At 32.3% G+C, this 13,568-nt stretch overlaps 1 protein-coding gene across 1 annotated transcript in view; it reads left to right on the forward strand.

Annotated features, from left to right (window-relative positions):
* Window positions 1-2,338: 2,338 nt before the first annotated feature.
* Window positions 2,339-13,568, forward strand: part of LOC121123367 (2-amino-3-ketobutyrate coenzyme A ligase, mitochondrial-like) — a 41,622-nt gene continuing 30,392 nt past the window's right edge. The window contains 1 exon segment of the mRNA XM_040718488.2: window positions 2,339-2,671. Coding sequence (XP_040574422.1) covers window positions 2,629-2,671 — 43 coding nt within the window. The 5' untranslated portion in view covers window positions 2,339-2,628.

Genomic DNA, 13,568 nt, shown 5'->3' on the forward strand with positions numbered 1-13,568 from the left:
TTAGGAGTCGGGTATATTTATATGATCAATTTTCATAAATCAAACTAGTCATTACTCATTTCTAGGAATGGGCATCGAGCGAGTGCGTTTAAAAAGCGGGAGCGAGACAATTTGTTCATTAATGCGATTTATTTCCGATTAAAATTTTCTGGAGGAGGGTTGGCTCTTTTGAAAATACTACAATTAGGCTTGATATCCATGATCTCTTTAGATCGTTGGACAGATTTCCATTCTATATTTTTATCTTCTTGAACACTAGGTCTTACTTTGGTACAGATGGGCATGTCTAAAAGCTTCGCAAAATTTATTATATGTTCATAATTGTTGTCTCTCTAATTCATGATGGCTTCATAGATAACTCTCTATTGATGGGTTGTAAACAAAATAAATTGCTATATCATGTGCTTTAATTTTTGATACTTTTATAAAACTATGAAGTTTTAATACGGTCGAAAACTAGTTTATAAGTTATTAATTATAACTACCAAGCGTTTTTAACACACGCTCCTTTTCAGTTAACTCTACCGCTAATTATTTCTATAATGCTAATACCGGTAATTCGACATCGTTATTTTTCAAATCCCCCTTCCCCTAGTCGACAAAGATCTTCTTATAATGTACCCCCTCCATCCCACTACCTGCCGACATAGTTTATGGATGGGCCCTTGTGTGTGTCCTTTATGGGAGCTCACACCGTTACACTTATGAGCCTGAAATTTTGCATGAGTGCCTTTTTGAACCTGGTCAGGCTAAGACGAGTGTCCATTTTTTTTTTTTGGAAGGGGGGGGTCATATATTACTATACTAGATATGTTTTACCCAAAACACAGAAACCGTTTTTTGCAGCTCAATGAGACTAAATAGGGGTTAAGTTATAAGCCAAAAATTGATGGGCGACTCAAAAAACAACTATATGAATAGCCATGCTTGTTAAATCTATTCAAAATCAAAAAAATTATGAGTAAAAGAAAGAAATTGAAGAAAACTGCAATTTTGTTTTTTCCTAGTAGAAAAAAATGAACTTCCAATGAAATATTGGATTCTTAAATAATATATCGTTTCTATAAATTTGTCTGTGAATTGTTTTGCATATAAATTTGACGCATAAAAATTGATGTTTAACTGAAATATTTGATATTTTCTGAATATTTTTTTTTCTTTTTTCCATTCAAGGTCAATTTTCAATTTTTAAGAAGAAAATACCACAAAAAGATGCATTTTATACATATCATTTTGGACTCTAATATAATTTATAATATAATCTAATAACATTTTATACAATAATTTTTGCAATATTTACAAAAATGAACCAGTTATCGCTGTTATTTTTTCGAGGACATAAATATTTTGTAAGTACTGAAAATATACATATTTGTAGGTTTGTGTTTCTTTTTACAATCCCAATAAAGAATATTAACTTTTTTTTTTTTTTTTTTTTTTGCAAAATGTGTTCAAATAAAGTTTTTCACAAATTTCCATTTGACAATTTTTTGACAAAAATAAATAATGAACTCCTCACAAGAATTTTTTTTTGATGCATTTATGTTGTTATCTTATTTGAAGTTTCTAAGACAATATTTTTTTAAAATGATAAAAATATTACTACATCATGGTAACCCTGACAATTTGAAGAATGTTTTGGAGGAAAAAAAGAATAATGCTCATGACGTTTCTTTAGATCAGGAGTTACAAGACAGGAAGGAAAAACAGGATATAAACAAGGAAATTAGTTGAAAATACTCCGATGTTGACTTAGAATTATAAAAAAATAAAAGCCGATATTTTTTTCTCCGAAAAATGCAATATTTGAATTTAAGTGTTGAATTTTGTCTAAACAATAGTAAATTTTCAATATTTGTGCTAAAAATTTAACTTTTAGATTTTTTTCCAAAAAATTGTAGAAAATCAAGGCCCCTCCCCAAAAAGAAAAATATATGTATATATTCCTGCGGGCCCCGTTACTACCCCTGTTCTTTGTACCATTTAAAAAGTAAAGAATGAACCTCCGCGATTCTTTTAATGTGAATATGGATCCCTCAGGATTCCAAGACATTTCCTATAAAATGTACTAAAGTAATGTTATAAAAAGTATGACAAGCTTCCAGAGAGGTTGGAAGAATACGGAACTCCTCAAAAAAGTAAAAATAAATAAAAAATAACGCAACAACATCCAGTAACACAATAAAAATGAAGAGCACTCGCGTTCCCCGCTCCCTTGAGAGGGACACGAACAATAACTATTTCACTCCTTAGTCCTTTCTTCTTTTCTTTGGGGAAGGAACTTTTGAGTTTCATATTTTTTTTCAAGGAAAACTTAGTAAGTAAATATCATTTACACACTTCAAATGTTATCTCCTAATTGTCATAACTTGCTTAGTTGAACTCTAACCGGTTTGAAAATATATTGAGTTGCACAATGATGATGACCCGTCCCTCTCTCTAGAGAAAGAGGACAGCGAGAAATAGAGAAGAGATTGTGTTGCCTATTTCTTTCTATGATAAATAATTTAAGTTGAATCCCTTAGATTATTCATCAAAATTGCTTCCAAGTGTCATTACGTCGACTCATCAAATCCCTCCTCTTCATCACATGTGGAGATTATTCAAGATCAAAGGAATCATAACAGCATGAGTTCCTCCGTCACAATTAGAACTCTATCCTCCAACAGATGTAAGCTTCATTTTCATAAAAAATGTAATATAATAACTACTAAATTTGGGGTGAGTTTATTATGCACAAGTATTTCTTGTTTTTGACGTTTTATAATAATTATAAGATATATTATAGAACGCTCTAATTCCCTTTCTATTCGTAGTATTAGTGTTGAGACTCGGTCCAATACCCAATTTTTGTTTCGGTTCGGCCTTATTTGGTGTTAGATCGGTATAAGTCCTGTCCTAATAAAATTTGTCAGTCCTAGGACCGGCTCTTATCGATCTTTTATGGTAACTACAACTAGTTTAGTGTCAGTCCTTATTTATACGATCCAGTCCAGTCTTGGGACTGGTCCTATAAATCCTTAAGACTGGCTTTTAGACTCTTGGCCCTTCGAACTGTCAGTACTAGAACTGATTAAAAGGAAGAAGAAATAAAGTTGATTGACGTCATCAAGGACTGAACTTTATAGGTTTTTAGGACTGATACTCAGGAATCAACTGGACTGGACTGAGGCTACAGCCCTTAGTCCTAAATAAGGAATGACACAATGCTAACTACAATATCTATTTCAGCTGTTGATCATGACCTGTTTCAAGAGACAAGATAGCCCAAATTAAGGAAGTGTTGTTTTTTTGTAGAAAATTTAAGGCTTGATTTTCTTTTTTTTTTTCAAAAAATTTAATTTAATTTTCTGGGAATAGCTATGGATTTTTAAATTTTTGACCAAACCATTTAATATTTGAAAAATTTCTACAAAAAATTCAATTTTTGAATTTTTTTTTTTCTAAAAATTTTATAATTGAATTTTATTTCCTAAAACTTTCATTTTTTGAGAATAGGTATGGATTTTTCAAATTTTTTTACAAAAAATTAATTTTTTGTGAATAGCTAAGGATTTTTGAATTTAATTTTCCAAGAAATTCAATAATTTGAGAATAGCCATGGCCTTATGAATGATTTTTTTTTGAAAAACTTGAATATGGAGGTTTGTAGTTATTTATAGATTAATATTCAAGGATACTTGATCACAGGGTCTTCGTTTCGCCAAATTGTTTATAGTTTGTGCAAGCCTACCTTAACCCTTTGTTATTTATGTGGGATGAATAAGCACCCCAGGGACAGAAATAGCCTAGACAATTCTTTCTTATACCATATTTTGTTTTATTTTCCATTCAAATACTTAATTTATCATATAATGATGCATTAGTCAATTTTTTTGAGGGACAGATCTTCATTATTGTTTTAGTTATTTACAAATTATGTCATGAATAACCGATGTTTCAAATAATTTTGTATGCTGTATAGAAAATATCTAATTTTATTTCTAATTTAAATAATTAGATAATTATCTTTCCATTACAGTATATAAAGTTAAATTTTTTATTCTTCAACTAGATTATTAATTCATATATATAATTCATTTGATGTTCATTGATGCTTATAATTAGTTATTTAAATTGATTAAATTTTTTAGCAACCCTTTTTTTGGAATTTGTAATCTGAAGAATGATTTTTTTTTCCTTAGCAGTTGTGATTATTAATTAATTCCAGATTAGTGAACCTCCTTTCCTACTACATTCAATTTTATTGAAAAATTTAATTAAACATTCATGTATTATCTTAAAAGAGAGAGGATTTACCTTGAGGATTAGTTGTAGAGCGTGTGCAGAAAACTGTTCTGGGGAAAATTGCCCATGGAAGATTGCCACGGAGGAAAATTGCCAGTTAGGAAAACTGCTCGGGGAAAATTGCCCGTATTTTGTTCAAACTTCATGATGAATAATAACACATTCTAAATTCGCTTAATATTATTTATTACAAATATCTAAACATATTTGTTTGTTCCATCACCCAAGGGAGTAGCTTCAAGTGTGAGTAACATTATTCCAATACAATTTCATTGAATTTTTTTAAAATTCAGTCCAATGTTCTAAGAAATGAATCCAGAGGATTAATAAGGAGGGGGGAGAAAACTAGCTAAGGCCCTCATAAAATATGGTTGAATACCCTATGCCCTCAGATTGGCCCGGGTGTAGTGTGGGATGGCTAAAAACTACCCGAGGCCCGAGTGGTTGAAACTATTTTTTACTATTATAGGGATTCGTTGGATGTATGTGATGCATTGGGGGTGGTTTTTAATGATGCAAGGGTACCCCAAGTACCATGCACAACCCGATGGTTTGAAACTATTTCTTGGTATTAGAGGGCCTACTTGGATGTATTGGCAGTGGTTTTTAGTAAACCCAAATTACCTCCGGTCCAATCTGTAATTGTAACAACAACTGAAGGCAAATAAAGTTTTAAATTGCTATATTTACTGTTGGGGTAGTTAACACCCCAGGGAAGTACTTGAGTTAGGATTTGGAGGGACGAAACGGAGACTTTTAAGGATATTTTCCAACTCATTTTTGAAAAAAAAGTTGAAAGATATAATTCCTAAGATTTTTATTTATAATTTGGCTAATTCTTTTTGAAGGGTCAAGTTGAAACAAATGTGCATTATGTAATCATTTCCTGTTATATTTTCTCATTTTCTTGATTACTCTGATATTAGGATCTGAGTAATTTTATGAGTGTATGGAAGAAGTAATGCAATATACATTTCCTAATTGTAATGTGTCTAAGATTGCTTTTGATATCATGCACCTCCATTTGTTACATATTACATAATTGCCATTCAATGCCTTATTTTAGAGTTGGGGTGCGGTAAAAACAATCTTGAACCAAAGTCAAGAAAGGGAGAAAATCACTAATAACTTTTTACTTTATATACCTATAAATACAGAATGCTGTTTTACAATTAAGAATTTTCAAGCCCAGGACATAAACCTTTATATTTCTTAAATTAGTAGAGATATTTACAAATCCATTTATATACAAACGTAGGGATCCTCCATAAACCTAATAATTTAATCCAACCACCCTCAGCCTCAACCATGGCCTCCAACCTGGTGGGGAACCTGCTGCACGCCTTGATCAGTTGATCCTTATTCATATTGTTCACAGTCTCAATAATGGAGGCTCTCAGAGAAGCCAAATGGTTGGGAGCACGTATTTGGACTCCCTCTCCAAGACGCCCACACAAAATAGTCCAAAGGATTGTAGTCCGGGGAGTTAGGGGCCACATTTCCTTAGACCAGAACATATGCAAATTGCCCAAAAGCCAATTTTGTACCAGATGGCTGGTATGAGCGGGTCTTGCTCGTAGAGATATGGTCTTCCAGCTGCAACCTTCAAAACTCTATTGCAGCTTTGTACACGGTGGCAGAGGACAACTTGAGAAAGTCGATTATCTCTTTGGGTGCACAGCCTTCAAGGAGGGGGACAATGATCGCTGCGCGATGGGCGTACTCGGAGAACATTTTCAACGCTTTGTAAACAGAACTGATACAAAATTAACTGCTGAATCTGATAAACTGGTTTTTAAAGCTGTACGACGAAGGGTTTCCAAGAAAAACTGGTTTCAAAAAAATCTTAATTGTAAAACCGTACCCTGTATATACTACTAAATATTTCATAGACATATTTGAGTCCCTTATAGCCTTTCTATTCAAATTTGTTGAATAAATTAAGGTATCCAATAATGTTAACCATAGTTAATACCTTTTTTTATATATCAGAGACTTACATTGTCCTAGATATGGCGCCTTTCATTAAATAAAATATATCAAATTCTTATTCTTTAATTGTGATGATCAATTTGGGCTACATTAAGTACAATTTGCCAGGGTCAACACCAATAGTTGGTTGATTGAAATGTACGATTTTTCGTCGAAGAATACAAATGTAATCCACGGGTTATAGATAAAATAATATAGGTCATCATTTATTGCTTCCGATAACCATAAATGGTGAAAATAAATACTATAATATTGTATTTTGTCTTTTTATTGTGACTTTGAGCAACATTACCGTTTATTTTAATTAGGTAGATGGGGTAAAGGATCAGTAATATGTGGTCTGACCACACAAAAGGAAGTTTAAATTATTTTTCTCGAAATGGGGTCTGGTTTACATTTGAACAAAGGACTGGTGGCGCTCAAAAAATTACAAAGCGTGCTCCCGTTCTCCTTCATAAATTTTGAATGCCGCTTACTAATGCTTTGAATTTGTAATCCTTCATTTAATTCAACGATTTATTCCGATGAATCCTTTGGAAATACCGCAAATTGCACTTAAATTTGCAAAAATTAACCGCCTCAGTGAAATAATTAGAAATTGACTTACTTTATTTCAAGGAGCCGAATTAATTTTTATAAGCCAAATGAAGGCTCTAAACTATGAGTCAACTTTCTTGAGTATTTTTATAATATATGGCTTTAGTAATTTGTATCTCATTAGAAAGTTAGGATTTCGACCTAAAAAAAACAACTTTGCAGAGAGTTTTTGGATTGTTTGACACATTATTGTTTAAATCATACGAAAGATCGACCCCAAGTAAAAGAAATGCACCATATTTTACAGTTTTCCTTCGATAAAGGGCAAAACAGAAGCCAGGTGGCTGAAAATTTATATATAATCTTGATATTTTAACACCCAATCACGTGCAATTTTGGTTTCGTGGATTATTTTCTCGTTATACGCTCTAGAAGGCCAATTCTCGAAAATGTGTATAAAATAATGGAAATTGTCGAGTCAGACTAATGTATAAAACCGCCATGTAAGCACTGTTTTAATTGCCAAGAAAGTGAAAATTTATGGGGAAAAAAAAAATTAAAATCCATTAATTATAATGGATTTTTTTCTACACCTTATACACAGTTGATCAAAAGTTTTAAACCTCTCATTTTACATCGTAATTGTTTTGTCACCAAATCAATCAATCGTGAATCTGATTGGCTGACATGCAAAATAGATTCAATTCTCATCAAAAGGTTATAAATAGGTTAAAACAAGTTTTCATTCCTCAGTCGTCATACACCACTTACGGAATGAAGTCAAAGTTTTTCTTAACAACGGAAAATCGCCAACTCAAATTTATCAACTTCTATCCAGAATAATAAGCTAACTTTTGTATAAATATATAATTAAGAAGCTCTGCGAGACCGGAAGTTTAATGCCACGCCAAGATACAATTCCCCTTGGACTCCACGAAGCTGGAAGTACATCAAAGTATTTCGATTTATTGGAACTCGAAATGACTGATGTCCAAAATGGGACATGAAATAGGAATTTCAACGTCGTCATCGTGTAGAATTGCCCTTAAGTATTTGAAGATGATGCCCTACAAGTTACGGTACGGTCAAATCATCAATACCAGTACTAGAGCAAAGAGAGTCGAATGTTGTCGACAATTGTTACAAGTTTGAATGCCGAGGACGGAAATTGTTTTCAGCAATGAATAAAAGTGGGATTTGAACCAAAAATTTAATAGACAAAACGATCAAAATTTGTTCAGGTCTAAAGTTTTGTCTTTGGACTTTGGCTCTTAAAAACAGCTGATCTCTTATGGTCTGGGTCGAAGTTTTGAGTTCTGCAGACAAACTCCTCTTGTTTTTTTTTTGCCCGAACGTTTTTTGAAGCAGGATAATTACATTTCAAGAATTTTAGAGCCTGTGATGCATCCATGGGTTTAAAGTAACCTCTTGTTCGTTTTCCAGCAAGAATGGGCTCCCATACTCACCGGACGCCAAACTCAAGAATGGTTGGAACAGCACACTTAATTTTAAGATAAATCAATGCGGCCATCTTCAAGTCCCGCGAATATTTTGTATTTGGTTGTCTAGAGTCAAGGGTGAAATTCCGGTCCTATCAAAGTTTAGATACTCTACTAAATGCCATCGAAGCTGCATGGGACGAACTACCTGAAAAAAATATCCCCATGCAACTCATTTCAACATCGATTATTATCAATAGTTTCGATTAATGGCACATGGTTTTAGCACAAGTAGATTTTCTGAATATGCAAAGTTTTGGTTTTAAAAAAAGTTTGCATTATCCGGCCCAGCTTACCATTTTTCTCTGTGTTGCACTTTTTAAGACGCGTAAGGAAAAAAAAAATCAGAACTTCAAAATTGTATTAGGCAGTGTGGTACTATTTGAAACTACTGATATTAATAACATTTTATCTTATTTCAACTCTTAGATGTTAATATTTGCATTTATATAAATTTGTCAAGTAAAAACGATCATATCCTTTTTGAATAATAAAAAAAAATTATCATTTTCAAATGGTCCCATAGTTTGTTTCAATCTATACCAACTGCACTAATTTAGAGTCCTTGAATGACCTAAAATCAGATGGCACCAATTATAGCACTTTAGCATAATTAATTAATGAGTTATTCGTGTTCAAAGAGTTTGGAAAATTTCAAATTGGCAAAACACTAATTTAACAGTCTGAAAATAAAGGGAAGTTTATTGTATTAGACTTCTACTCTCTTGTATAAGGATGAAAAACCCCTACAATGTTGCACTCATATAGGATCTAGATGAGGTTTAAGTTGGTTGCCATTATAGAGCATAACCTTGTATAGCTCTCGATAAGCCTATGTTTACTTTTGATTACCTTATACAGTCGTAATGTATGCACTCAATTATTGAAGATTCCTGGTTTGTATATGTATATATATACATAAATAGTAAATATGATTTAATTTAGGTCTCTTATTTCGGATGAGCAAATATTGGTTTATGGTCTGCATAAAGTAGAGGGGGAAATGTTATTTATGAAATATTTAGAAGGGTTTATTATTCTGATAAAGCCTCTGAAGTACATACATTTCATTGTGTATAAATTGTATACACAAAATCTATTCGAAAGCCAAGGAGCTCGTGTATAATATTTATTTTTCGATAGGTTTCAGTTATAAAGCCTATTAATTGACCACATAATTGTATCATAAACTAACTCCATGTCAGGGGACTTTGAATTGATAGATTTATTAAATAAAATAGAAAAATATATCAAACTCCTTCGGAGAGGGTATTTGAGTTACAGGATTGTCTAAGAGGAATTACATAGGTATATGACATTTAAAAGATCTTTGTTAAAGGATTCAGATAAGTAAAATAAATTTAAAATATTTTAACAAAATTTTTTGAGTAATCCCAGTTTGAGTATTTATTTAAAAGTTTTTTCACTTTAAAATGGGGATGGATCGCTTGCAAAATTTTGATGTACTCAATTTTAAGAACGGGTCCAAATAGATTTCTACCAGCTGATTGTTGGTGACTTATTGAAACATCATGACGAATACCTGCGTCATTCAGTGACATCAATAATTATGTTTGTTGGCTGTTAAAAATTTGAATGTTTGGTTGTTAAAAGATTGAATGTTTGGTTGTTACGTCATCATAATTCAATCTTTTATCATTTTTTATAAGCCTTATTTAGAATATAATGGGACATGACCGTTGTTTACTTATATTATTTTGTAAACAAAGTGACAGGGAGGGGCGCTGTCTTGACGAAAAATAATGGAACTCTAGGAATGATGGTATTTTTTAATATTAAATCTAGAAGAATGTTACTCATACAAATGGTGCTGTGGAAAATTGCATGCTACTTTCCCAAGCTACAGACTGTTACACCACCTCACGGGAAAATATATATTTTTAATTTTACTCATGGTCTATTTGGCATAAATTATGAATAGGAGCAAAATATTCACGTCTCTTAAGGATCCCTACAGTTTTATTATATTCATTTAAATTGTAAACTGAGATACTTTACTATAATATCATTGAAAAAGATGCTTTGTAGAGTGTGCTTTGAATCAATTATGTAATTCAAATACCATCTTTGAAGGTGTGTTGAATTTATTTAATAAAATAGACTCATTTCCAAACAACTTCATCAAATGGCTAGAACAATAAAAAAGCCTTAACATGAAATAAGCGTAATAAATTGCTCAATTTCTATCAATATTATCACAGACCTACATATTTTTCATCAAAAGGACTAATAATAGAAAGTTTCGTTAAAAATGAATGACTATCCCAAAAAACCGAACGAGTAGGCCCTTAAATTTATTTCCCAATCAGCCGTGACCTTTCTAATTATGTACATAATTAGAAGTTGATGCAAAAATTGCCTAGATTAATATTGATATTTTATTTAAAGTACCAATAAGTTATTCCTGCCATAGTTGCTTATTATTTTGAAGTTTGTAAAAAGAAAAAAATCCCGTTTCGATAGCATGCCAAAAATGATATCCCGTATCAACTATCTCCCTTCCTCTGTTATAAAATACAATAAATGTATATTTAATTTATGATTACATAAGAAGAGTAAAAAAACTAAATATGTTCCATGAATCATCGATTTTTTGTTGTTGTTGTAAAGATAGGGCTCAATATTAAGTATACATATTTACCAATAACCATCCATCAGCTTCTATATAGTGAGTTTGCTTAAAATTTATCTATGTTCATATCGATGAGATCCTATCGTTGAATTAATACATGAAATGTATGTATGTTAATAGTTTAGGGAAAAAGTATAGATGGCGTGCAAACATATTTATTTGATGAGTCTATTTTTACTTTTGATGGTACCTTGTATTTTAATAGATCCTTTATAAGATTTCCTATTTTAGCTGTCTAATTAAACATCATATTGATATTAAAGCCCTCTCTGGTCCAATATATGGACCAGTAATTCTATTGTAGATATATATAGAGAGAGTTGTTAAAAATATGACCTAAAGATTTCTTGCAGATTTACACGTGAAAGTATTTTTCTTGGAATCAGAATAGAATGAAACATCATCAGTTTCAAACCATTCCTTCCCAAAATGCAGTTAAGAATGTGTACTGCTATTATGAGAAGTTTCTTTTACTCCAACATTTTATTTGAAGTTTTTTTTTTGGGTTTTTTTTAAATACATAATGAGAATATAGCTGTTATTTATGGTTCTTAGAATGCACATTTATGGACATGATGTCTCTCAGAGTTACAATATTTTTTGTGATATTATTTCGGGGAGGTTCTTACGCTCAATGAAAGTAGATGTTTTTTTATTGATCTTTATTCATATCATAGTATAATATATAGTATGAATTGCTAGGAAGAATTGCGTTACGCTAACGTGAATAATCATTTTGGCTAAAAATCAGACCTCCTAGCCAAGACCTAGATCTAAAAATAATCAAACAATTTAATGAATCGAGGACATAATTATTATATAAAACAATTACAAACTAAATATTTCAAAACATAGTAATACATCCATTGGTCTCCCTCGATGAAAGCGTTAATACCTCAAAATAATTCTTTTTTTAACTAGTCATGCATCTAACTGAGTCGGACAGTTTGTATTTTACAATGTCAATAGTATGATCATAGGAATCAACACACATACTTGGTATTCTTAAAGAAAAAACAGCATATCTAGCTACAGAGGACAAAACGATTGGTCTCAAGTGTTCTCTATGAATTGGCTCTCCACTTTCTAACTTATTGGTAATAATAGCCTTGGTGCTCAAAATATTGAAATGTATTGCCCGATATTCAAAGCTTTTTCGTTTTTTGCTTTGTCGGGGTGTCGAACAAAATGCTTCTCTTTGATAGCATATACATTCCCCCCCCCTCCACAGTAAGAGAAATTTATTCAAGTAAAAAGGGAGCCAAAGGGCACTCGATAAAAGTATCAAAAATATTGTTAAAAAACATTCCACAATCCTTACAGGGATCGTACAAAACTTTATATCATTATAAAAATCTGCAATACAGACGTAAACTTTCTTACTTTGACATTTGCCCACAAAAAAATTCCATATCGTGTTTGCCCAACACTCGAGAAGTGCCCATTTTTTTGCGGACTTTTTGACATATCTTGTTAGCTTCATCAGCACGTGAAGGCGAAAACACCATGTTTAAGTGAAAAGACACTGGATGTAAATGATGGCTTTCAGATTTTTAAGGGGAAAGCGATGTTTCTCACATTTTAGTAGTTTTGAAACTAATGGATTTCTTTCTTTGGTTTAGTCTTAAGTGATATTTATTGACTGATTTAGATTAATATTTCGCTTCTAACTGTGATCTCAGACCATAGATCTAAATTTAATTGTTTTCAAATCGTGGACTAATTTTCTCCTCACTCCTGATTTATGAGTAGCACAAACATGATTCATGCAACACATTTAACTTTATATAACCTCATTGTTCACAGCTGACGTCATCAACAGTTAATTTGAAGAATCGGTCTAGCCAGAATTTTAAATGAGACCGATCCAGTCTGAGCATCTTTAAGAAATTAATTCGATGTACTAAAACTTTTAACGATCTCAGACCAGTTTAGGTGTTTCAGACCTAACCCCAACTCTAATGTTCAGCTATGCTTGAGATTTTCCTTTTTATTTACTGGATAGTTAATCATTAATGAAGTTTGAGTGATTGAGATTAATTAATATATCGATGAACTAGAGCATAAACAATTAGTAGCAAAACAACAAACTACAGCTCCCTAGCTTACGTACCAGTCGAGAAAATGACACTTGAATATGATCGACGAATTTGTATTCGGTCACTCCCAACATTTAGGCGTCTACAGGACCATCGTCTACCCCGTAAGTAATTCTGAAACGTTGGAGAGGAAGAAAGGCTCTGTCAAAAAGGCCAAATTGGACAAGGGGAGTTACATACACAACCCAGGCCAATCCTTTCAAGTGCATGAGGGCCGTGCAAGAGATATCGAGAATTTAAACCAGTCTGTCCAGAGAGCTATCAAAAAAGTAGGTGGAAATAGCCTTGCGGGGATTGAAAGAAATCCATTTCTTACATTGCAAGACTCTTTTGAGTTATTTTGAACTCTTTTTAGGCACATTAGAGCCTCTTAAAGCTCCGATGCCAACCCCTTGACTACATATTTTGGCCCATGTCGAGAGGAAGGCCTGCACTGTTTTCATTCAAAAATATAGCCATTCAAAGCCACTTTAAGTCAGCACTGAGACGCCATGACAAAGG

The sequence above is a fragment of the Lepeophtheirus salmonis genome, chromosome 8 (genome assembly GCF_016086655.4).
Source record: "Lepeophtheirus salmonis chromosome 8, UVic_Lsal_1.4, whole genome shotgun sequence".
NCBI lineage: Eukaryota > Metazoa > Arthropoda > Copepoda > Siphonostomatoida > Caligidae > Lepeophtheirus > Lepeophtheirus salmonis.